Source organism: Aptenodytes forsteri, unplaced genomic scaffold (assembly GCF_000699145.1).
Source record: "Aptenodytes forsteri isolate BGI_AS27 unplaced genomic scaffold, ASM69914v1 Scaffold483, whole genome shotgun sequence".
Classification (NCBI taxonomy): Eukaryota; Metazoa; Chordata; class Aves; order Sphenisciformes; family Spheniscidae; genus Aptenodytes; species Aptenodytes forsteri.
The window spans coordinates 28,866-55,661 of record NW_008795316.1 but is presented as its reverse complement, the minus strand read 5'-3'; the positions used below and the strand labels follow the sequence as shown (position 1 = coordinate 55,661).

General features: G+C 39.3%; 2 protein-coding genes across 2 annotated transcripts in view; both read right to left on the bottom strand.

Annotated features, from left to right (window-relative positions):
* LOC103899122 (protein-glutamine gamma-glutamyltransferase 6) overlaps positions 1-6,909 on the bottom strand; it is a 14,521-nt gene extending 7,612 nt beyond the window's left edge. The window contains exons 1-5 of the mRNA XM_009279543.2: positions 6,897-6,909; positions 6,327-6,500; positions 5,884-6,123; positions 1,388-1,506; positions 490-618 (exon numbers count right to left, since the gene is read on the bottom strand). Coding sequence (XP_009277818.1) covers positions 490-618; positions 1,388-1,506; positions 5,884-6,123; positions 6,327-6,500; positions 6,897-6,909 — 675 coding nt within the window. The remainder of the gene's footprint in view (positions 1-489; positions 619-1,387; positions 1,507-5,883; positions 6,124-6,326; positions 6,501-6,896) is intronic.
* A 4,954-nt stretch (positions 6,910-11,863) lies between these two features.
* LOC103899098 (protein-glutamine gamma-glutamyltransferase E) lies at positions 11,864-25,902 on the bottom strand. The gene is made up of 13 exons (XM_009279505.2): positions 25,817-25,902; positions 23,738-23,905; positions 23,190-23,432; positions 22,501-22,619; positions 21,881-22,009; positions 20,217-20,394; positions 19,917-20,052; positions 18,906-19,009; positions 18,184-18,429; positions 16,406-16,711; positions 14,494-14,651; positions 14,149-14,282; positions 11,864-12,186 (listed from the first exon to the last, which is right to left on the bottom strand). Exons 1-13 carry the CDS (start codon positions 25,824-25,826, stop codon positions 12,039-12,041), a joined length of 2,079 nt encoding a protein of 692 aa, XP_009277780.1. The 5' UTR covers positions 25,827-25,902; the 3' UTR covers positions 11,864-12,038.
* Between the last annotated feature and the right edge of the window lie 894 nt (positions 25,903-26,796).

Genomic DNA, 26,796 nt, shown 5'->3' with positions numbered 1-26,796 from the left:
GGTGAGGAGGAAGGAGCAGCAGAGACAACACGTAATGAACCGACAGTAACCCCCATTCCATGTCGCCGTGCGCCACTCAGGGCGAGAAGGTGAAGAATAGTGAGTGAAGTTGAGCCCGGGAAGAAGGGAAGGGTGGGAGGAAAGATGTTTTTTAGATTTGTTCTTATTTCTCATTATCCTACTCTGATTTGATTGGCAATAAAATTAATCTCCTCAAGTCGAGTCTGTTTTGCCCACGACGGTAATTGCTCAGTCATCTCTCCCTGTCCTTATCTCGACCCATGAGCTTTTCATTACATTTTCTCTCCCCTGTCCAGCTGAGGAGGGGAGTGCTAGAGCAGCTTTGGTGGGCGCTTGGCGTCCAGCCAGGGTCAACCCACCACATTAGTTAATTATATTGCTTAAGGTGCAGGTGGCTGAGTCTCAGTGGTATAACTAATGCTTTCTGCTTAAGCATGTGGAATTCAGATTAAGTTGTCCATTTCTTACCATAGAACTGATTACTCGGCCCACATATTTGGGATCTCCTCTTCGGGATACATCAATTGCTGGGTCCTGACGATAGTACAGGCTCAGATCAAGCATGGTGAGACAGGTGTTTAGAAGGTCATCTTGAAACTGTGATCAGGTAAGATAAATTTTTAAGAAAATAGTTTCACAAACAGAATTAGAGGAGATTCTACTGCAGTTCCTCCTTTCTAAGATATTCCAGCCCAAAGGTGATAGGGACGGTGAGGCACAAAGACAGTAGTGTGCAGTTCACACTGCAATATTGGTTAAAGACAGGGCTAACTAAATAAAGCAAAAATCTGGCAGGATGCCTTCTGCCATCAGAAGAGATGACTGCAGTAAAACTAGAACTACCAAGCTTATTCTGACTACAGTTATCAGATTCTCTTGAGTTATATCTGTGGAAACATTCAAGGTCAGGTTGGATGGGGCTTTGAGCAACCCTATCTAGTTGAAGATGTCCCTGCTCATTGCAGGGAGGTAGGACTAAATGATCTTTAAAGGTCCCTTCCAACCCAAACCATTCTATGATTCTATGTCAATGTCAGTTCTGGCCCATTGTAGCTGCATTACAAAAATAGTGGGTGTGTTAGAGCCAATATTGTCACTTGTACTGTGGATGCTTTGGTCACAGATGAGGTCCACACTTGTACCATGAGCTTTAAGCACATGTAGAAGTCAGTCCTAGCTGCAGTGCTGTGCTAAGCCATCTCTCACACCAAAGTCCTATTAGGCACACAGTGAGCAAAGCACAAATAAGGCTGGCCAGGTTTGTTCAGTTTTCATATAAATAGGCATACCTGTCAGAAAGGCAAATAATAAAAGAAAATGCTACTGGAGACAGAATAAGAGCCCAAATGAATTCCTTACAGCTTACCTGTCCGTAGTACCATCCTCTTGCTTCAATGTACTTTGCATTGCCCACAAAGATTATTCCATTTTCATTTAGAACATATTCTTGTCTCTCATTTTCATTAGCCATATAGACATCATCACCTGAAAACCAAGTTGGACATACTTTTACACTTAAAGTTGAGAATACTAGCAACCTTTCAAAAACATTTGTATCTTGATTTAGCAAGGGGAAAACTGCCATTTGGAAAATGCATTGTTATAGCTCCCTGAACATGTACAGGTCAGTGAAAATGCCTGCTATTGTATATGGCCTGGGAGGGGAAAAAAAATCCATGTTATACTACTTTAACTGTTTTCCCTAATTTTGGTATATCCTTTGTGTATTATCTAAATGTGCCCTATCTGTACGTTGTATTTTTGTGAGGAAGATGGAGAAAAGTCCAGGCTAGCTCACTGGATTTTTCTGCCTTCTCAGGGTAGTTAGAAGTAGAATAGACATTTGAAAAGAATCACACAGATGACATTTTTCCTCTGTTTTCCAGTTGTGTTCGTCTTGTTTTAAGATTCCTAAATGAAGATCTCTACTTGCCTGATCCAAAGTGCTATCAGGAATGTTATTAGGATAGCCTGCTCAACCATTCACTTTGATTTCATTGTTACTCATTGGTTTCCCTAGTCTATGGCACAGTATGTAGCTGCTATGAAAGCACTGGCTTCCCATAGATGTTTAGGTTGTTTTGATCACTCTTAAGGTAGCAATATCTACTTAGTTCTGTGTTTAATTTCATAATGTTTAAAGTTATTTTCTGAAATCTTCAGGATTTCAGGAAATACATATAAAAATCAGCTTTTCTATTTTATTGAGTCAACTTCTTTACCTTCCTATAGGAACTTCCCATCCTTCCCTTCCTGCAAACAAAAAGATTGTGTAATTTATCTTAAAAATTGTATCACATGATATAAGTCTATTTTTGTGGTGGCTGTCCACACTGATTTTTTTAATAATATCGTCATTGTTGATTCCGAAGGTTTTAGGCCAGCATGGGCCTGGAGAACTGTGTGCAGTTCCAGGTGCTGCACTTCAAGGTGTGGACGAGTTGAAAAGAGTGAGAGGAGCACTGAGAATGCTCAGCAATTCTGAAAATATAACCTATGAAGAAAATATAACTTATGAATTAACTCAGAATTATTTAAGGTAGGAAAAAAAATGGGGGTGAGGAATAGGGCAAGCACGGTAATCAATTCCAGAAATTCTTGTGAAGAGGATGGGGCAGTGGGGGAGGAAATCTGTTCTTGGTGTCTATCGTATGTAGGATGAGAAGTTGTATGCTGAAATCAAAGCAAAAAAGATTTCGTTAGTTAATAGGAAAAAATTCTAATGGAAAGGCTAGTGTTTTATTGGAGTGAATTGCTGGGGGAGGTACTGGAGCTTCCCTAAAGGCTGATCATTAAGAAGGAATTCAAGATCTGTCAGGAATGACCTAAGTGCTAAACTGAACTTGCCTTAGAGCATGGTGTGGGACTAGATAACTTCCTAAGATCCTTCTAGCCCTATGAGTTTATGATTCTGAGCAATCTAAATATCCTTCTATAATAACTTGAAGAAACCTTTTTCTAAGGTTTATATGCTCTCAATTATAATGTTCTAGAGCCAGTTCTTTGAATAAGTAGACTTTTTTTATAACAACACTATTCCTACCAATAACTCAGAGCAAAATTAACATTAGTTTAAAAGGAGGAAAAAACCCTACAACACACCACAACAAATCTCTTCCTTTCAAGTATGACTAAATAGTAACAACCCCTTCTTCTGTTACTCTCAGCACACAAATAGAAAAAAAACACATTCAGCCACAACAGTCCTCTTTTTTGACAGTTATAGAAAGACAGACCACTATAGACCTAATCCTTTATTAAATTAATTCCTTTTAATACAAAAATACAAAGTTGTTATATATTCTGTCCTCTCATTCTGAAGTTAAAGTTTATCCTGGCATAGTGAGAAACAACAGGGATGTGAACTTCTATTGATAGTTTTTAATCAATATGTAAGTACGCTTTCTAACGCAGATATACTTCTAGTTATTTCTTCATATAATCTTTGCCACACAAACAAGTAGCAAGTATCAGACATCTAGGGAAAAAAAGGTATATTCTACAAAATTCTCAAACATACATATCCTTTTATCCCCTAAAGCTTTACGATTGACATGTTCGCTTGTGAGCTATAGATAAGAAGTGTATGATCATTCATTTAATTCATGATTAGCACTCTTTATTCTAGTAGTTAACTGTACAGTCCTTCAACAGCATTAGGACATAATGCATCATTATCAGAGGCTGACTTGCAGGTATCTTAGATTTCTCTTTAATAAAGTCTCTTAAGGACATTTAATGTTAAAACATCACTTTTGTTTTATCCACAGGTTTGAAACAAATACGTTAGTGAATTAATAAGCATATTGGTTTGTTACCATTATGGTAAGATCAGTATTTTTTGTGTCCAAATTCTGTATTTATTTCAGTTATACAACCTGTGAAACTAATTGCTTTCAGCTTGCTAAACTAGAAATTTTCCCTCGTCCAAAAGCTTTTCATGTGTTCATTTATCCTAGTAACCCTTCACTGAACATGTTCTAATAGATAATACCTGTTCAGGAAAGATGAACTGAAAGAAAATTCCAAATGAGATCTCATCACCTTGTACAATGGCATTAATATTTAAATCTGAGTAACTGTTTCCTCTTCTACAGTTTAAGATTGCATTTGCCTTTTTCAGGGCCATTTCACTTTGGTTCTCATTCTTTGATTAACAAGTACTTTCACATTCTCCATGATTTCCAGCTGGTAAGTCTGCCATTGAAATTATTGTTATTTCTCCCTAGATGTATGGTCTTTTATTTTGTATTATTATATCTTATCCCTTCTCAACTACTCCAGTCTCTAAGGTCAGCCAGTTATTTCTAAGTGGTATCCCAGCCCATCTGTGTATGGACAATGCTGCTTCATGTCAGCGTATCAAAGTCAGTAATGAACCATTTGATCAGAGTGTTTTTTCAGATGACACTTAAGGATCCACTAGTAGCTTTTCTCCAACCCAGTGCTTTTCCTTTCATCTCTAGTCCTGACTGTTTTCTTGTAAGTAGTTCTTTACTGATATTACAGTTTATGAATTAATTCCTGTCTTTTCCAGCTTAATGAATAACCTCCCATGTGGAACCATATCTACAGACCAGATCTGCCATTTATCCTTTGCTGAGAAAATAAATTTTCTATTTCCCTTCTGCTATGACATTTACTATAGCAGTAACATACCCTCAAACTGAATCTGTTCCTGTTTGTCAGGATCAGGGAGCTATTCCACTCTGCAGAAGCTTATTCAGCAGCATCCTACTTTAAGGATACTCCCTTTTGTTTGGCAGTGGTCATTGCATCATCTGATAGATCTGGAGGGCTCTTCTGCAAAATCATTAGTTTTAAACTGGAATGGCATGCAGCTTAATTTTTCTCAGTTTTTCATCTGAGAATAATTTGTCTGGTCTCATGAGTACCACACACTACTCTGGTGCTCCAGTTCAGGAGCTGCCAAGTATTTCAGTCCCTGCAGTGTGGTTTCCATCAATTAGAAGTTACACCACAAGTGATCTTTCAGGGGGTTCTGGGAAGATTTTTCCCTCAGGACTGTCTATGCAGACACAGTCTGAGTTTCCTGAACATACTTCTGTAATTATTTCTGTCGTCCAAGACATGCTGAGCTAATTAGCAGCTTTTTTCATCTTGGCTCTTGACATATTTGTTAGTGGCCCTTGACTAACATATGGTCACAGAAGAAAATAGTGGATGATTGTGGTTACTTTTCTCTTCTTTTATAAGCTGTTTAGTCACTTGGCTGGCTAAGAGCTCCCTTAACTCTAGAGTGGTATATTTTAAGGCTAATCTAGGTTTCTAGACTATCGCATATTTGCAAAATGAGTTTAGGAATTTGCATTTCTTCTGCAACTTGCTGCGACTGCAGAAATAAAAAATGGAGCAGCAAGAGATGTCCCTTTTCAACCCATGATGAAAGACATGGGAAATGCCAATCTTCTTCACGCTAACCCTCTGTCAGTTTTTATAAAGTTAGTTGAGCTATTGTCTTTGCAGTTAACATCTACAAGAGCAGTCTGGCTTTGATTTAGGTGCAAGTCAAGGATGTTACTGTATGCTTGCTTCAAATTCTGAGAAGTACATGCACTTATGAAAGTCTGTCAGCCCTCGTCTACAGAAAAAGTGATCTGCTTAGTCCTGAGGAAAGAGTCTATGATATCACCCTATATAGCACATTTCATTAGGATAAAAGGCAGGGGGGATGTGTGGCAGCAGCTTTTTAATGTAGTAAAACCAGATCTCTGAACAGATAGCTGAGATTGCTGCCGCTGGCAACCCAGAGAGGGACAGCTTGAGGGTGCAAGCTCACTGTGCAGATATGAAAGCAAATAGGTCCGTTATGTTCAAGAGAGCAAAGGCATTGGTACCTACCCGGGCACCAAGGGTTGAAGAGTAAAACAAACTGCCCCAGGAATCTGGAGAAGATCTTGTTCCCTGAGGTTATCTGGAGGATGAGATTGTATCGTCCAATGACAGCATTGGCTGGGCTGGATATTGTAAAGTTCATATAGCCGGACTCGCTGGGTCCTTGGACAGCACTCCAGCCACTTGTCCCCACCTGAGTGAGGTTAAATACAGCCTTTGTACGATGAGATTCTGAGGGGGATGGTCCTGCCAGAAAGAAGGGGTAATTGCTTTCCATTCCAGAGTGTGGTTTCAATATTAACCTCACACTTGAAATGTGCACATTAGCAGGGGAAAAGCATTAAAAATAGATGAAGAAAAATTGCATCTCTAAATAGAATAAGGGGACAATTACAAGGGATAAAGATTACAGTTCTATGAGAACATGGATTAAGCTAAGGGAGTGTTACCTATTTCAGTGACAAATGCTAGGCTCTCCCCAGACTGCTTTGGTCTGTTGAAGTACAGGGTAATAGTGAAGGCTTGTCCTCGCCTCACAGTCAGCTCAGTGTTGGCATATCTGTCAGTATGGTGTGTGCCTGCGTTTACTGATGGCTGCCAGCTGATATGTGTCGGTGTCAGATCTGTAAAACAGAAAAGACATGAAGAAGCAGCCAGCATGGAAAGAAGTCATTTGCTAGTAAGTGGCATGATGAGGTTGCTAAAAGCAGTTATCTTTTACTGGAGGAAGGACAACTAAAAAGCAGACACTCCATTAAATTAAGTCTACTGGTCAATAATAGACATTTTTGCTTGGGTTTTGTTACAGGGCTGTCATACACCAAGGACTTACACACTTCCTATACACCGCTGGATCCTGTTTTATCACTGGACTTAGAAAAAAAAAATTTACAGGGGCAAATCAGTGTCATTTCATTGTCAGCACCAAATAAAGCGGCCTGTAGCCCCTCTACATTTTCAACATATATATTTTTAGGATCCCAGAAATGGCTATTAGGACATCTTACTTTCCTGCTTACATCCTGATGCCATTTGGCCTAGAGTAGGGAAGGATGCATAGTGAGACATCATCTGTCTTACATGAATGAACAAGAGGTAGTTGAGGACATAAGTTGGAGCTTTTGACAAAGAAATCAATCTGACTGAATTTAGCTCTATCCAAAGTGACAACTGGACCACTGGGATTCTGGTTCTAGTAGGCACTGCCTTCATGTCCTAGAGGAATTCTGATGACTTACAGTGTGCTCGGAGTTCTCCGATATCAAGTGTCCTCCTGCACACATACTGTTATTATGGTCTGTGGTTTAAAATCCATAAAGTGGCTCTTGCCACCTTAAATGCTAAACTACCTTTTTGGCAAGCAAGTATGTATATGATCTTCCTTGCAAGATTGTTTTCCCTTCTATAGTTCATGTTTTATTGCCACACTCAAACTTGAGCGGTTATACTGTCTTCAGGAGCTCTGAGAGGCATCGTCCTCTGTGTTTATATCTGCCCTATGAGACTCCACAGAGTACACCTGGAGCATTGCATTGCAAGTTTTGGCAAATGCTCAGGGCAGGTACCTTGGTGAAGGTTCTTCCAAATCACTTTTATTAATGCTATGTATCATAATGAGGTTGGGGGGGGAGGGGGGACAGGATGGGGGGACATGACCGCCACCATTTTAAAGGGAATTCAAAAGAAAACAATAACAACAACAACAAAAGAGTGGGATGGAAAGGATGGTGCCTATGGCACCATGCACTATTATGGTAGGGATCTTCAAACAAGCTTCCAAGTCTATCTCATACCATATAGCATAGCAATGAAATACTAAGTCAGATCTGAAACAATATAGCTGCATATTAATCTACAATTTACATATAATCTTTGAAGAAGTAAAAGTAAAATCTAACTTATGCAAAAAAGTGCCATAATTAAATTCAAGGAAGAATAATTTTTTTCTTTGTAGTCTAAGACCACAAAGAAGTAATGTGAGTAAGCATTGATGGGCTGAAAAAGAGAATCTTTATCATGACTATCTGGGACAACAATGAACTGCAGTAGGCTGCTGCTTTCCCTGCAAAGCAACATTTTAAAAACTGATTTGAAAATGTTTGTTTCATCATTAAACAAGAGAGAACCCTGCTTTGCAATTGCCCAGTTCAATAATCATCTTCATTTTAAACTTTAAGAAGCAGAGATATTGTCATTACTGTTTTCCTTTGGTAGGGTTTCGATGCATCTTTGAATTCCCATCCATAGGCTCCATGCTCACAGCTCCATTAGGATGGGTTACACTAATTTTGTTAATACAAATCATAACACATCTCCGAAATAGCATTTAAAAAATAAAGGGTTTAGATGGAGTTCTGCATGGTGCCTTTTGAAGTAATGGGAATTTATTTTCTTTTTTCCCCAAAAAAATATCCTCTGCTTAGCTCAAAAGTTATTCTCAAACAGGTCTTAATAATAACCACAATAAAACTTTGAAAATGAAGTGCAAGAACAAATTACAATACAAAATTTCCTTCAGATAAGAAATCTGAGCAGATACCTACAGGGCATGTATCTTAAGGAGACAGTCCTGAATAAAGTACCTGCTGAAGGGAAGCAAATGACACACAGAACTCACCTGCCATTCCCTCAGCTTATGAGAATTGCATACAACTTCTACTTTGTTCTTCAAGGATGTCCAAGTCACATTAATCATAAAAAGAAAAAACCCAGCAATCTTTTCGTGCTGTCAGCTGAAATTTGAGAGAAGGGAGAGGTACTTAGCAGTTGTTATTAATACCTGTAGACTTGTCAAATGAATTAACTAGTTCCTATAATATATGTATGTCTAATGCCAATGTTCCTACTCAACGTGGGTGTAATTATGGGAGGAGATACCAAAATTATTTACTCAGAGGAAATGCGTTCTCTTGAATCCCAAGACAAGAAGAACTTCCTACAAAGGATAATAGGTGTGCCATGAATAAGTTATCTTTAAGGATGAGGAAACGGGCAGTGTGGTGGGATGTAAAAGCCATATGAAGGAAAAAGGAACATTTCCTGATTACTTAACTTCCAGGTTGGTTAATGTCACTTCTGGTTTCATTCAACAGCTGTGAGTTGGTTTTAGAGGGGTTTTTTTGGGTCTCAAATTATTGCCAGTGCCCCCTGACTTACATGAAATGATAAACTCCCACCAGAAACAAAAGTCTATTTACCTATTATGTTAGCCAGCTCCATATTACTATTTCAGCAAAAGTTTTATTTCAAAAAGAACCCTCAAACTATTAACCATGAGTAGTTTTTATCAGTGCAAACTCTAAGCCTGTCTATCTTCGCAACTGTGAATATATTTCTTTTTATTTTTGTACCCTCGCTTAAAAGTGTACAGGTAGAAATGTGACATTGTTGTGGGGAGTAATATTTATCTGTTTAAGATTCTGAAGCTCCACTGATCATGTTTTAGCACTCAGTAATGACTTAAAAAATAAGTTAGTCTGAATTTTCAGTTACAAAGAAAAAAAAAACCAACTGCAAAAGAAGCAGAAGTTAAGCTCCAACAGCTGTTTCTAAGGTTGATTTTACCAAAAAATTGGCTTCTTGCACCTTTTTGAGAAACTTTGTTTTGATACCATGAAGACTAAAAGAGTACTTACTTATACGACATTCATGCTAGCCCTATCCCGAAAGAAAAACACTAAAGCAGCAGTATATCTGGTATGGTTTATCTCCACTTACATTATAATTCAGAGGTCCTTCCTCCTCTTGGAAGTTTCCAGGATGTTCAGGCTGTCAAAACTTGTTCCGGGAATCGCCTCAAATGGATTTGATTGCTGTTCAGAGCTACTTTAGTTGGTCTTTTTCTCTTTTCCTTAATTCATATTCCTTGGAAACCATAAGAGCCACAAGCCTCTGATGTTACCTGATCTTCACACACAGCCCTAGTGACAAACCGCATCAACCAGTTCTTAAGTTCAGGCGTTCAGTGCTTATAGTGATTGCTTCAGACGTTACACATTGCTCCTGCTGGAGTATGACTATTTCCTTTCTTCTTCCTTGCTACTCACGTAAGTAATTAAATCTCAGAACACTTTTTCTGTCTCAGCTGCAACCACCTCCTTTACCTCAGTATGATACACCCACAGCAGTGTTCACCAAGCCACCAGAACCTCTCTCTCAGACTGGCCTACATCCCAAACTGGTACCTGTCAGTCCACACCTTCACCACAGCAAAGCATCAGCAGCTGCTTTTGTAATCCCTTTGGAATGCAGTGGTCATGGTTCCTAAGTGACTAATGACTTAACATTGTGCAGGTGTTTTTCCTAGCTCAATTCCACCCACCCATCATCCAAAATGGTTCAAAATACTTTGTTCCTCCTTTTCCCTTGTTTCAGAGCCTTGAAATTGCAGTGCAGTTTGCTAACTTTCAGAGAAAAACATATTCTTTTATTTCATTCATCTCCTTAATAATTTTGTCTATTGTTCAAGTATTGCACGATCCTCAGGGTAACCATATTGCACCTTACACTTGTATTGTTGCTTCTCTTTACTAGAAAGAGGAGATCAGTATAACTTCCACAAAAAGTGTTGCAGAATCCCTTCTGTGAATCTGTATCCAAGTAGGCACACATTAAATTCATGTGCATATGAAGTGTTGCAGGGGAAGGGTGTTGCCTTCCTTTTAATTCCCCTAGAATTCCAATTTACAAGCTTCTCTCATTTCTGCTAGTGCAATTCACTTGACTTTAGCATAGTCTGGTTGTTTTCATGCATACAAGAGATGTAAAAAGAAGTCAGTAAGTGTATATCCACATTCTAAATCCAAGGCTATGCTTGAGCTTGAACTTCTACTGTTTGGTCTACATGATGAGAGCTCTTGGCTCTGGCAAGCCTTGAGGAACATCAGGAGAAAAAGAGAGGGTACCACTGTGGGCTACTTGTACAACCTCTCTGTAGCACATCTCATTATATGTCCAGTATGGTCTCGTACTGACATCATGTGACTGGCAGTGGAAAATTAGGTGGCTGCATGGGCCCTCCTAAAGCAATTTTGCAGGCTACAAGGACAAAAGGAGTTTATAGCCAGTCTGAGCTTGGGCTGCTCATGTAACAGTGAGGAGTCCCTATGGCAATTCACAGGTACCCTGTGCTGTGTGGTGGAAGAGGGGGCACAGAGCTGGTTCCAGGAACTTGTTGAGATTTTACTGGCTTCCTGGCCCAGCAGTCCAAAGTGCAATAGAGCAATAGCTTGACTTTCCATTCACTTCATCTACACAGATCAGTTTCAGTCAGAGATTGACTTACTGTTGTACAATTATTTGCCATAAACCAAGTCATTTACTGGGCTACACCTAATTCACTTGTTCTTGGAACCCAGCTTTTGGCCCGTACCTATCCTCCCATAAAGGGTTTAAGTAAGCTTTACTAAACTTGAACTCTGAAAGATGACTTCCTGACACACAATCTATAGTGAAGAATTCATAACTCTTCTCAAGTTAAAATACCCTTAGACTTAAGATTACCCTCCCTTTGATTCCCAAAGAAGACTTTCAGCAAGTGCAAAACATCAGCATGCAAAAATATCATGTATGTTGAGCTGAGCAATTATCTCAATGTATTTGTCAAATGGCTCTCAAATTGGACACCACCCAAATTGCTTTTGAACATTTTCTATGCCTCGTGAGTCACTGTGATTTACCAAAAAAGGAAAAATGTCAGGAGAGACTTTGCAGCAAAAAAGACAAAGCTAAATGACATAAATCGTGAAACTCGTCCTGGCTACTTTCTACTATCATGGTTGCAGTAAGGAGAAACACCACTTTGAAAGTCCACTGTATAAGGCTTTGAATGTGTGAAAATGAGTTTATGAATGTTTGTGCAGAGACATCTGGAGCCAGAAAGAATGATTTCCAAAGAAAATCAGACAAAAGTCAAACAAACACTCTCTGAATAGAAGGTAAGATGCTCTTTTTTAATAACATGGACACAACAGTAAATGAAGAATCATCTATTTTATTTAAAATTACAATGTAAAATTTTAATGATATGATGTTGGTAACCCCTTATCACAGGAAGTGAGGATTTTGTTTTGCTAATTTTCTCATTGTTTTCTTATACAAGATTTCTTATGACATTTTGTTCAATTTATACGCACACAGACCATTCATTGTATATCTTCATGTTAGTCAATCACATTTACCATCTTAAAGGTCTTGATAGCTGCAAATTTATCACAGGAGAAATTAACAAGTAGATGTTTGGGACCTGTCTCAAAAGGAATGAGTTTAAACTTTGTACTGGATTTCTCACTGGCTTTCAGTGGTGGTACGCTAAAAAGAGGAAACAAAGAGAAAAATATAAGCTGAAAACAGGCTTATGCATGATGCTTGAGTTTCTTCACTAACCATCTCCCATCTTAAGTAAGAATTCCTATCAGTTCAGTGTAGGATGGCCATCAAAAGACCATACAGGACTTGGCTATCTGATATGTATTTACATACTCAAACCCATGCATTAAGGTCTCTCACAAATACATTATGCAGTGACCCAGATAAGCACACAAAGGGGGACACACTAGTATTGTATGAGATAAAACTTCATGCAGAACAGAGGGTATAAAACACATAATTGAATTATTAAAAAAGAATAATCTGAGACCGTGAAGAATATTAATACAAACTCCTGAATTAGAATAGATTATAGCACCAAGAAAACCTCAGTGTTTACACACCAGGAAATTCTGAACGGAAGTTAAAATGTTTTAAACCAGTATATTTTGTAATTCTTGGAAACTCATGTTTATGGTTTTCCCAAACAGCCTTACCCTGTCATATTGTCTTGTCTTGCCTGAGGATAAAGTTGTATGTGATAAACAACATGAGGTTGCTAAATTCCCTCAGGAGAGCTTATAAATTATGGCATAGACCATTCCTAGTTGCTCAAGCGCAAATGGCAATGTCAAGTTGCTGTGTATGTTTGTTTGTGTTTGTGTGTGTGTGTGTGTGTGTGTGTGTGTTCAGTTAAAAGAGCACACTACCATATACCAGGTATTTTTTAGAAATAACTGCATTTGCTAGCATATGTCAAAATCTGTGTGCAATTTTGTATATGTACAAAGTGGGGGACAGTCTGAAAATTTAACCTTTCTGTTTCAGTTGTGAAATACTGAAGGAAAAAGAGCAAGACAAGATACAAAATCATCAAAGCATAAAAATAGGAACCTGGGATCTACAGTAAAAGGAACATATTTTGTTCCAGTCTTCTCATTCACCATCTCAACGCCATCTAATAGTTTCTTGACTCTGTTTATTAATCTCCTAACATCATTATTCTGTAGAGTTCTGAAAGCAGAGCTTGAACATTAGTGTGCCTGTAGTTCTCGTTTTAGAAAAACTTTTTTTTTTAATTAAAAAACCCAGCCCAACTCAAACCAAACTTTTATAGTAATATTCACCATTTTTCCTATTATCTTCCTGCATGCCTTATGGATTTCAGCTGTGTTCAAATTCCAGGCCTTAGTAAAGTAAATTCAGTCATCTAAGGAGTAGCTGCTGGTCATGGTTTAGTCTGTTCTTTAAAAGCTATCCTCCTTAGTCGTGATTTATTGTGTCTAGAATAGCTATGCATGGAACATACTTGGGGCTGTACTTTTCAGAGGTACCACCCTTTGAGATCACAACCTGTGTCTAAACAATCTGCATTCATTTTTGTTCGCAAAGCTGGGTCACTGGTGCCTCTGCTTTTTACATGTATGTCTATCTGTTTGATGTAAACGCACATTGTTTAGAAGGCTGAACACCCAGATTGGCACTTGCAGTCCATTTAATGAAGTGAAAAAAAATCCTGGTTAACATATGCTATAATTTGGGTATAGTATGGACAGAAACATTCATGTATCCTATTGTTGGCCCTATGATCAGAACAAGAAGGTTCAACCTGTCTGGCCTATAGCAGCATAGGTGGCCTCAGCAAAATTTACTGCATGGGAAGCATGTATTTTTTGCTGGAACTGTGGGGTCCTGCTAGATAGGCAGGAAAACAAGTTCTGTCCAATTATGACAGCAATTATTTGACCTCCCAAACTATGGAGCCAAAGCCTAGCTTAGATGAAGAGCTGGTTCAAAGCTCTCTGCTTCATTACAAGATGTTACATTGACTGGCCTCCCAAGTTACAGCAAGAAGAAAATGCTGTCTCATCCCACTGTTCGGTTCCAAGTCATCCATGCCTATGTATCAAGTCATGCATGCTCATGTATCTTTAATAGCAGGAAGGAGGCATTTCTCGTACTTACTCTATCTCAAGGATTCCTCTGAGCAGGTCATTGCCTTCTACCTGCAGTACACAGTCCATCAATTCCATATCAATAGGATTGGTAAATATCACTTCCACATCCACTTCTTTATTCACTTTTGCTTCACCAAGTACCTGTGCAAAGAAAAGGCTTGAAAGGCCAGGTTCTCAGTATTCTTTTCTATCTGAGCCTTCTCAGTCACCAGAAGAGGAGATATTATGAGATGCTATGATGGACCATGGCAGAATGTGAGCAGAACATCTCTTTCAGGCAAGAAAGTGCTTATAAGAGCTCATTTTCCTCTTTCTCTGCCACTGCAGTTAGAGCAAAGGGACAGCAATTTACCTGTATGTCGATGGCAGGATTGTCCAGGGTGATGTCTCTTTGCACTAGCACTTGAATCCCACCTTCTACATGACATAAAGCTGTTACCTGGATTGTGTTGTCTGTAGTTAACTGCTGCTGATATTCAGGATATGGTATCTTAATGGGAAATTGTTTCTCTGGAAGGAAAAAAAAAAAAGAAATTGATACACACTTTTATAAGCCCACAGGGTTTCACATCTAATATTAGTATTTTCCTTTTATGATGTGTCTGGGACGAGGAAGGCCTTCAGCCATCACTGCCAAACTCCATTCATGCAAATCTATCAGTCTGCTATATAGAGTGATTTCTTCAATGTTATCCCTCCTCCATTCCCTACTACCACATTGTCTGGCTTGTTTTCCTCCCAATTGCTCTGAAAGATAAGACAGCTGGAGTTCAAGGAGTTTACCAGTGCCACTCCATTTGTTATGGGACATGCTCTGATAGGCCTCATCAGTCCTATTTGCTCATGATATACCGAGACGAGCTGAATGATGTCTTTACATTTCTTTTATCTTTCCTAGCCCTATCTACTTTTTATTGTCATATGTTTTTACAGTAGTTTCCATGCTGTAATTCAAATCAAGGAATACTGGATGGGAAGGGATCTCCTCTGTATATGAATCCAGACAATTCCACATTTTTGGCTATTCGTACAATAAATATCAAGTTCAGAAGAACTGTAGAGTAGCTATGCTGCATGCAAACACTGTGAGCCACAAAGTACTTTCCAGCAGTATACAGCAGATGAAACACAAGAAAAGATGACAAGTCACCAATGTAAAGCCCACAAAAGTAAGCAAGAAAATGGGGGCAATGTGAATTTCCTAGATTCCTCCAGTAGCAACAGATTTGTTAACTACAAATGCTAGCAAACAGAGCATACCTCCAGAAGAGAGCAAAATCTCTTTAAATGGTCCCTGCCATCAGATCTGAGGAAAAAAACTCCCTGCTGACTGTAAATTCAGCCACTGGTTCAACACAGCCTGTGTGAGCACAAGACACCACAAGGTCTCTGCATGACTGTAATGCCATTTAGGCATATAAACTCTGTCTTCACCAAGAGTCCAATTCCTAATGCTTTAGAGGAAGTTGATAGATCCCAACTCCATAAGTCAAATTGCATATTAAAGAAATGAAATATTATTTCTGCTTCTCACTAGTGACTTGAAACCTAAGATTAATACAATATAGAATCAGTTGTGAATCAATGATCTTTCAGTCACTTTAGAAATGCTGATATAGCTATTATCCCAAGCTCCTAACGGTAACTTAATTTCATCTTTCCAACAATACTCATATTTAGGTAGAGAATTTCTTCCATGAGGTTATCAAACTCCATCTGAAAAAAAAAATTTAAAAAATCTGAGGTCCTTTACTCCTCAAACATTCTTCGATACAAACTTTCTTTTCTGTGGAGCTTAGAGGGCTATTTCAGCTATTTCTATTGCTCACACTTTAATTCCATTCTAATGTGCTGATGGATCAGGTTTCTTGTTTCTGCTGTTAGCCATGTGCTGTTACTTTTCAGTAAGGCCCCTCATAATTGACCAGAACACATTTAGTTGGAGTTGATTTCTATGCTTTTATGTTGTCCTTATCTTTTTTAATGCCAATTTTGTTAAATGAAACTTCATGTTTACTCACCATCTTCTTTTCGCTCCTGAGATACATGTTCCAAAATGTGACTAGTACTTAAGGAAATGATGGTGTGAAACATGCCTTTTTAATATGTTTATAAGTGCAATGTAATTTTTTTCAGCCTTTTCTGCATAGAAATTTAAGATTGCAGTTTCTTAGAGCTTTTTCCCCGAAGTTGACCAGGTTCTAATGCCCATTTGCTGATAAAAGAATTATACAATTATGACTAAAAGTTATTTGAAAAATTACCTTCCTTAGGAGACAGAATGACAGATATGGAGTCCTTCCAGATCTCATGAACTGGTCTTCTAGTGTACACAGTGCTCCAAGCGGTCATATTTACATGAACAGTCTTAGCATCAGACTGTAAGTTTGCAAGAACCAGAATTAGATTGAGATCTTTGCCAACTTCCAAAGGCCCAGCCACCTTGAACTTCCCTGAGATGTCAGGCTTTTGATCAATTTCCTGTGGTGTCGGTGCTGTAGGATCAAATTTATCCTCAAGTCCCAGCTTCTTACGGGCTTTTTTAAAAATATCTCTTTCTTTTGTGGAGCCTGTCAGAGGGAACCATGAAAGTTATCCTCAACAGTTAATATGCATCTCTTATTTTACATGACTGCTAGAGACAAGCCAGCAGGACATAGTGTCTGTACTTAGAGATGAACAGAGCCTGTTTTCCACAGCCATGCCTAATTTTCTGGATCTGCAGTCAGTAATGTCACTGGCCCTCTAATAGCATTTTTTTTGTAACATAAATCTTAAGTCCAAAGTTTCGCACTCTTCCCATTTCTATCCCTTTTTATGGCTGTAATATTTAGAAATGTAAATTCTTGTTTGCTAATACAGAAAAGGCCCCTAATACAAGGGAAGGCTGATGGCACCGTGTGGTGGGTTGACTCTGGCTAGCAGCCAAACATCCACTCAGTCTCTCACTCACTCCCCATTCCCACAGGATGGGGAGAAAACAGAAGGAAGGTGAGAAGACTCATGGCTCGAGATAATGACAGTTTAACAGGGAAAGCAAAAACTGCACATGAGCAAAGCAAAAAGAGGAATACATTCACTACTCCACATTGGCAGGCAAATGTCCAGCCACTTCCTGGAAAGCAGGGCCTCAACACACATAATGGTTGCTTGGGAATACAAATGCCATAACCACGAATGCCCCTCCCCCCCCCCGCCCTGTTTCCTCCACCTTTTGCTGAGCTTTTATCGCTGAGCACTAAGTCATATGGCATGGAATATCCCTTTGGTGGATTTAGGTCAGCTGTCGCGGCTGGGTCCTCTCCCAGCCTCTTGCCCACCACAGCCTGCTCGCTGTGGCAGGGAGGAAGAGAGCCTTGACACCCTGCACATACTGTTCAGCAATAGCCAAAACATTGGGGTGTTATCAACGCTTTTAGCGGGGCAGCTATGAAGAAAGTTAACTTCATCCCAGCCAGAGCCAGTACACAGTAGTTATTTGAGCTCTGCTTTATCATGCTTTTCACCCTTCTGATATATGTTTCCAATAGCAGTGTTCATTCTTTGCACTTGCAAATTCAGTTCATGATTGTAATTTTTCTTCTGCACTATCAAACCCAAAGGTCTGACAAGTTTACCTGCTGTTTGACCCTTTGAAAGAGTTGCTTTTCCTGGGCCTAAGTGCTGATTTAGCTTAGGTTTCTGTAATAGGCCTTTAATGCTGCTGTCAAATAACTGGGCTGTAGACTAATTCTCATAAAGCAGAGGCAGTCAGTACACGTTAGCAATAGGCAGGTGGAACAGTGACTGCTTTACTCAAGAGATATTTGGACTTGCCTTATTTAGGTCCCACAAAGCAGATCCATATCAGAAAGGGCAAGGCAGTATTTTTTACTCTTTCCTTCTCTTCCCTTTTCTGTCAGAACTGAATAAACAGAGTATAAATTTTGTTCCTACCTTATAGGTGCCCAATATTGCCCACTAAGAGACTCCTGGCCTAAAGTTTGCATATGTTTGGGAATGAAGCAGCTATGTAACCAGAAGAACCAGTGTTTTTATTTACCTTCTTCATATTTATAATCATTGGTGACATCTACACGATCATCTCTACCAACTGCCTTTGTGCTGATGAATTGGCCAATTATGGTAGACTTAGAGAATATTAATGTTTTCTTTCCAGTTGCGGGGTCATAATTCCAGTACATACAGTCTGCATTCACTTCTGCAAATACGAATGGGCAGTCATAGTCCAGATCTACATCTCCTTCTTTGATGGCGTTCCGTGAGGCAGGACCACACTGATAAATTCCTATGGAATCAAGAAAAAATAATTTAGACCTAATCAACTCTTTGACAGTAAGCAGATTACTAGACAGATATTTATCAATGACTCCTGAATTGCCCAGTGCTGTTGTCCCATTCTAGCCCTTCCATCCACATAGACCCTCATACCAGGCCAACCATCCATGTATCTTGTGTTTATTCTGAAGGTACACTTGATTTATTTTATATAATCCCTTGATTTTCAATAGCTCTGGATACCTACACTGGAAATATAGGAATTGCTGCGAAAGACTGCTCCTAGAAGTCTAGTTTGTTTCTTGGCATCCACAGATGATCTGAGGCTTTTCTAATGCTATAGATAAAGTATTCTCTTCTGTCACTCTATTTCTGAGCAGGATGAGAAATTAGTTTTACAATGGTTTTACTTTTTTTTTTCCTTCTCTCTGAAAGTGACTGACTTTATAATTTTTCAACATTATTCCTGAAGTAAAATCTGTGTACCTCCACTTTCTTCTTGGGGAGTTGCATCCAGAACTTGCCATCCACTGTATGAGGGACCCAAGTCACTGCGGGAAAACCAGCTTTCATTCCAGACATGGAAATTCCTACGTGCAAGAATGAACAAAGTAAGCTACTAGTATGTGTTTCTAAATTCCTGTTCACATCCATTAATCAGCCATCTTAGTTAAATGTATTAAATGCCTTAATTTGCATAGGTTCTTATCTGAGACTGACCACTTCCACTCTGATCCTGACTATATTAACTACATAGGAGCTGAAAATTGCATTGTGGAACAGCCATAAATGTTCAAGGGCAGAAAGCAAATTTGTAAAATTATACAAAATGTCTTGAGCCTGTTTTTCTCCAGAAGTTCTGAGCATGTGCACTTCCTTAGTTTTAGCTGTTTTCCTTATACCACAATGCTACAGTTATACTTATCACTTATATTTAGAATGGGTCCAGAACAAGCAGGGGAGTAAACAAGGCAAAAAGTGAGGGACTGCACCTGTTCTTTGCTGAATGCAAGCTTGTTTGAATTGCATTTGATGCTTAATAGTGGCAATAATTAAATTATTTTCACTGCAAATGATGTCACTGCAAAAAAAAAAAAAAAGGCAGGGAAGCGGGTTCTGTTGAACTTTTACAGTTTAACATGAACTGTTTTTGAAGAATAGTTCCAAACTAAGCCAAGTCCCACTGTTTGATATTTTCAGTGTAATATCACAAATTTCCAGTCATCTGTGGTATCATAACTGTAACTTTGCCTGCCCTGGCTTCAATTAGCTGTTGTAATTCATGTCACAATTCTCTGTTTAACTGAGAAAGAGTGAAAACACCAAGTTTTGTAGGATTATTTTGTAGTATTTTTTTATTGATCCTTTGTGTGTGTAGTTGTTTTTAAGGCAATTGTTAAGAAGGTAACAAAGCATTTGTCATTAGAATCTATACTCTGCACCTGAAGACTCTATAGGCATTGATAGGTCCTACTATTAAATACCGTATAGCCTTACCATACGCTGTCAGCTGCCCTGTCCAGATGATTTCCAGAAGCATCGTAAAACTCATCCACACGCAGATTTCCATCTGCATCGTGGGCAGAGCTGAAGTTTGTAATTGTACGAGTGGGAATCCCCAGACATCTAAGCACTAAAGAGCAAATAGAAAACCATAGTCAGAAAGCAGTATTTCTGGAATATGAAGTTTCATATAACATACCAATGTCTTGAAAGACTTTCATGTAGGAAATATTATTAGTGCTTCTTTTAACAGAATCTGTGCAGTGTCAGTTATGTGCATGACATAAAATATACCTGTAGTCAATACCGCTGCAAAAACCCAACATTGTCCATATCTGACAGGTTTGAATCCTGATTTCTTCCAGTTTTGCAGGATTTCACCACTTCCAGTCCAGCTGCTCGGACTTTTCCCACCTGTATAATTTCCACTCCAGTTTCCTAGCAGCACCCCTTGGTCATCATTGGCGTTGACCTGTAAAAATATTCACTAAATTTATGATGAGATAAATTAAGAGTTTACAACAGATGTAGTAGTGGTAGGGGAGCGGGCAGGAGAAAAGCCTTGAATGACATTTTAGTGGACAAAAGTCACTGCTTCATGCAGCTGGCCTTCAGGAAGACGACTTACCTTTTCAGGGAAATGAAATGCGTGTCCTCTCAAGAAATGGAGAACTTTTAATCACTGTTTCTTCCACCCAAGTACAGTAGCACCAGGCAAGAAGGCAAACACCAGTTTTCAGTGAACCCTCCTGACACAAGGTGGCAACTTTACCACTGTATGATTGAATGGCATCATTAAAGCATATCATGCAGCTAAGCTTTCAGAATGTGCCTGGATCATGATGCAGTGAGCCCTCAGCAAATTTACATTAAATTAGGGGAAGTGGCTGACACAACAAATGGGGCACAGTCACCTTGAAAATCTTGGGTACTGTGTCAATAGAAACCTCATGAAGTTCAGGAAGAAAAGGTATAGATTTCAGAACTTGGGGTAGAATAACTCCCAGCATTGGTACAGGCTGGGAAGCAGCCGGCTGAATGGCAGCCTGTCTGAAAGGGGCCTGGGAGTTACAGCAAATGCCGGATTGAATTTGAGCCAACAGTGCCCTCTCATCATAAAGGGAAAGCCCATGCTAGGCTACATTGGAAAAAATGTGACCAGGAGATTGAGGGAAGCTGAAAACCCCTTTTAATTATCCCTAGCGACGCTGTGCCAGGAATCCTGTCTCCAGTTTTGGGTCCCTCAGTTCAAGGGGATGTTGAGACACTGAAGAGGGCCCAGGAGGGAGGGCTACCAAGATGGTCAGGGGCCCTGGAGCACACAATCTACAAGGAGAAGTTGAGAGCACTGGGCTAGTTCAGTCTGGTTAAGAAGGGGATAAGGGGAATGTAATAGCAGCTTACAACTACTTGAATGGAACACACTAAGTTGTCAGAGTCCAACTTTTCTCTGTTCTGGCAAGTTATATAACAAGAGGAAACAGCAGAAAGTTGTAGCTTGGGAAAATCATATTGGTCATAAGAGAAAAATTCCTCTCTAAGAGGGTAGTGCAGCTCTGGACCAGTCACCCAGAGAGGCCGTGAAACCTCCATCCTTGGAGATTTTCAAGGCAGCCTGACAAATCCATGGCTGAGCAGATCTAGTACCACTGTAGTTCCACTTCAAATGGGATGTTGGACTAAAGACCTCCAAGGGACTGGTCCCTCAACATATCACCCCGTGCCTTATACTTTCAGCTTGACTACTGGATATCAAAGTGATAAGTATCAGAAATACCACCAATGAGAGAAATCTAGCAGGCTCAGATCAGACGACCACCTAGGTGTTTCTCTGGCCCACATTTCTGGTGCATACAAACAGTGGCCTAAAATTTTCTGAGAAGCGTCTTCATACTTACTTTCACTAACTACTTTAAAAGAACAGTTAGTAGTTTTGACTTTTTGAACATGTTGCTTACCATTGCACTGAGAACGCGGCCCAGATATTTGGGGTCATTCCGGTGAGATAGATCTGTGGCAGGATCCTGACGATAGTTTAAGCTTCGATCCAGCATGGAAAGGCAAATATTGAGAATATCTCCTTGAAACTATGTTATAGAAATAAATTAGTGGTTTGGAAACATAGATTACTAAAAATCAGGATAAGTAGAGCCATATAGGTGTTCAATGCTTTTTTTAATCACCGAATGAAGTGCTGCAGCTCAGCCAGGAATTACCATATAAAAATGTGGCCTCAACAAACTGCGAAGATTAGAACTCAAAGAGCTTTTCAAAACTTGGAATCTGTGGACTTAAGGCCAGGACTTTGCCTCTCAGCATTGCTACAGTACTTTACTACCCAGCAGACACTAAAGTTTCTGCTGGCTGAACCTCCAAGTTCTAGGTCATATCACTGACTAGTCAATTACAAATCCTCATATTAATCAGTATAACACGAGTTCTGATTTCAATACCAGACTCTTGCTCTTCAGAGGTGTATGACTGCAATGAACTGGAAGAAGCAAACAAGCCCTGGTCAGCCAGTTCATGTGAAAACCAGAGCACGAAACACTGTCTGGTGTTTCAGTGCTGCATTTACCTGGCCAAAGTTCCATCCAAAGCTGCTGATATGATTTTTATTGCCCGCAAAAATGATGCCAAACTCTTCTAGCACATATTCCTCACATTCAGCCTTGTTAGGCATGAACACGTCATCACCTGAAAAGCCAAAACAGATGTAAGTACAACCACAGCAGGCAAAATAAAACAAAACGTCAGAAGCCTTGGTCTCCATCAACAAGAATGCTTGCAGATATCCACCCTTTGCTGTTCTTGCTGTTATAAACAGATCATGAAACTCAGGATTTCCTATAATTAGAGAAAGGGGTGGGGGGGGTCTGAGTGAAGACAGAGATATGATACTGTCAAATCTGGGAGAAGATGGCAGCTGGTAGATATGACTCTTTTCTTGGTTCTACAGAGACAAGACACTCTTCTAAACTTGTGCAGAAGTAGGGAAGCTCTGGCAAAAGCAGAACTTAATCTGCTTAAGCAGAACTTAATCTTTTAGGGCAAGGAGCTCTCCAGCAAGTACATGATACAGAGCTGATTTTATGTACCAGAAGGTCCTAAGAAATTGTTAAACCCTTTTCTTTTCTCACTGATACATTATGTGGTGAATGTATCAGCCCCCATATTAAAGACGTATAGAACAAATGGAGAAGCTGCAAATATTAATGAAGCTACAAGCAACTTAGTTCTTTCAGGGGAAATTCGACATGTTCATACCTGAAGACCAAGGGTTAAAGAGCAAAACAAAAGTGCCAAGGCTTGCTGGAGAGGAGCTGTCACTTGAAGTACTTTGAACACTCAGCTTGTAACGTCCAATGACAGCATTAGGTGGGCTGTAAATGGAGATGCTCACAGAGTTGGAACTGGTAGACTGTAGAACTGCACTCCAGCTCTCCTTGCTCACTGTGCTGGAGATACCAAATGTGGCCTGGGTCTTAGCCAGCTTTGAGGGTTTTGGACCTTTTAAGGAAAATAAACAACATTTTTTTCCCCGGCTTGCAGAAACAGAGGTTTAGTTGTCAACTAACTCAGCAGGGATGTAACCCTCCCCTCAGATGAATTTGTGCCATATGTTGGAAACTGAAGGAAGCTATGACTGCTAGCTGAGATGGGAGTAATACAACAAACACCTCAAACAGTTCCATGGCTATGAGAACTAGCATGTTGGCTCTGAGGTACTATCTTGCTGCCCTATAGTGCATATCAGGCCAAAAGAATGTCACAAGGCAGCATTACTCTTTCTGCGAAAGAAGTTGGGAGCCTACCTGTTTCTGCGATGAATGTTAAGTTTTGCTCAGGCTGTTCTGTTCCATTGAAGGTGACAATGAAGGCCTGTCCTCTCCTCACAATCAACTCTTTGCTAGAAAATTTACTTGTGTGGTGATCTCTTGCATTTTCTTTCAGGTGCCAGTTGGTACTTGGCTGCGTTGCAGCTATGAAAAAGTGAGAAGAGCAAGAAAACTTGAGGGTACATCCAAGGGGGAAGGAGCACAGACACACTTTATAAGGAGGAAGAAGCACAGACACACTCTCAAGAATTGGGTGTTACTTTCTACAGGTAACTAGTACCCATGTGAGGTTTCCACCAAAAATAGAAATAATTTATTTGGAGCATTTTATTCTTTTTTTTTTTGAAGGAGAGAGAGACTCCACCTTGCATAGACTGTTAGCAATTATCTGCATAATTAAATATAGGAGTAGTATATCTGGTACTAAAGAAAAATCAAAAAGGCATCTAAGAGGAGAGAACCCTGAGAGAATTGAATACTCATGAGTTACTTGGATAAAGAATCTGGCTTAACTCAGCTAATTCTTTCAAGGTGTCATCCATTCCAAGACATGGTGTTATACTAACAGAGGCACAGCCTTGCTGCCTCTGAGTAAGAAATAAAGAAACCTGACTGAGCTGAGAAACACTTCTGCATTTTAAACCATGACATGTGATCTCTAGCCCCATCTACGTGTCATGTACCTCTGATATAACTGACAGCTGCTATCTGTTGGAAGCACCTAACAAGAATATGTTGGTGGGCACTGGGTTGTCATTTGGCAGTGGGAGAGATGGCAGAACTGGAGAGAGAACACTACTGAAATAATGTATGTGAAATAATATGTTGCAGAAAGCTCTTGCAGGTGAACTATGGCTTCAGTCAGAGGCCAAAGAATAAGCATCTGAGATTGGTTTGGCTCTGACATCATCAGAGCCTATGGAGGGTTCTCCAGTAGAAGATAGCTTGATGGTTTAAATGAAGTGCAGAACTACAGAAGAAAAAGAGAATTTTTTTTCCTAAGGGCACTGTGTGCTTTTTAAAAATATTTTTATTATTCTCCATCCCACCCCTCCCCCCCCCCAAAGAGGGAGAATAGGAAAGAGTAAGAATTTGGTCCTTAGTAGTGGAACACAGCTACCCTGTGCCATTATTGAGTAAAAAATCATTATCCTATGTTCAAACAGATTTATTAGTGTAAAGATTTTTTTACAGCATGATCTTAAGTTTATCAAGTTTAGGCAAGCCTTAACAGAACTACATTAGTAGTCTTAGCAATGTAGTCACAGTTCAAATGGGGGGAACAGGTTTTTTTACAGTATCAAGGCGAGCAGCACGTACTTTGATTTTTCAGGAGTATACCTACTTTAAAAAAAAAACATCTTCAGAAACTTAGCAATGAAGCACATCTATTGTAGAACAAGCTGAGGGGTGGGGGAGATTTGTCTTTAGAAAGGCAGGAGTTATCTGGCAAGGTTGGAAAAGCAACATGGGTCCATTTATTATAATTATTAAACTGGTAAATTTGCATATGTATAAATATTAGCATGTAAGCAAAAAAACCCCCCACTGCAACAAACAAACCACCAAAAAAAAATCCCCTACATTTTTGTATCCTCTCTGCTTTAACTTCAGGTTTCAACCTTCTTTGCTCATTGTAGCCTCCCTCAGCCTTTGCAATACCTTCTTCCAAGTTCTGCTTTGCTTCTTTCTCTTATGTCAGATTTGTCAGTCTCTCATTTGCTCTTGTCTGACAACTTCAAATAGCTGCAGACTTTCCTTTCCTTTCTATTTGCAAAATACAACATTTTTGCATCAATAATATACCTGTTCTCCCAAATCTCATTCTGATAAGCTTGCTTTTCCCATGCACACAGTAAGTGAAAAAAATGCAATTCCTGTGAAAATCCTTCTCCTAACCCTTGATGGAATAATTTTCTCTTCCTTTTTCTTCCTGGATCAAAACTCCTTAGAGAAGTAGTGATCTTTCAGTGTCCATTACAGAACTGAACATGAGGTATGGATGTAAGAAAATAACAAACAGAGCACCACAGAAGGGGCTTCCCCGTTGCTCACCTTGGCCCATATCTGATCAATATGTCCTGTATAAGCAGTTTCTGGAGCTTTCCTCTGAATGGCCTCCTCTACTTCTGTTGACTCAAGGAATGGCTAGTGCCTTTCACTTCGTTAAAAGTCTAGGTCTAAAGTTGTCTGTTTGCAATATTTCCTGTGGGGGTGGAGCTTGAATAGCCTTCTTTGCTCCCCAGACTTTATCTGACCAACAGGGCTTGAGGATTAATTTTTCATTCATTTTTCGCTCTCTCAGTCCCCTCATCCTGATCTCACTTCCTTGCAACTTAACATCTGAAGCTTGCACAATATTTAACCCTAACAGTCTGGCCACTTGTTAAGAGTTTCTTAATGTATTTAAATTTATAAGAAATTCAGCATTTAGTTGCTTTTCTTTCTGTTATAATGATAAAATTACAGGAATAGCATAACTCCTTCTTGCACCACATTGTTTTTAATTTGGAATACTTAATGAGCAATATTTACAGTGACTTTTTCTTTAAATTAATTCACTGAATCCATTGTTTTCATGGACCTGCTTTTTTTTTCCCTGCTGCATTGTAGTAATTGCAAAACAATGAGCAAGCTATTGCCTCTGCCCCAAATTTAATCAGGGCAAATTTAAAGAACTAATTTTTCATTTATCAGATAATTACTGTTTAACAATGTTAAATAGACAAGCACTCCATGTCATATTTGCATGACACACTACAGAGATGACAGGTAAGTACATTTGTGACTTGTGATAAAATAGCTATCATTGTTTTCAGCCGGTACACTACTATTTTTTTGATAGGATATCTCTGAACATGCAACTGGCAATGCCAGTTTGTGCACAAATATCCTTCACTTAATTTCAAGGAGAGTGATTTTTGCTTATGCTTTGCAGGTGGCTCCACTTTCTGTTACAAAAGAGAGAGACTAATTCTGATACTTTTATGAAATGACCTGTAAAATTTGTTGTACTCAATGCACAGTCTTAAGGA

What these genes read in the sequence shown, in the direction of transcription:
- LOC103899098 (XM_009279505.2), bottom strand. An exon ending in TTGGATGGAACTTTGGCCAG is followed by an intron (nt 22,010 to 22,500) that starts GTAAATGCAGCA and finishes TCTATAACATAG; the next exon opens with TTTCAAGGAGATATTCTCAA. An exon ending in ATCCTGCCATCGACATACAG is followed by an intron (nt 14,283 to 14,493) that starts GTAAATTGCTGT and finishes TTCTTTGCACAG; the next exon opens with GTACTTGGTGAAGCAAAAGT.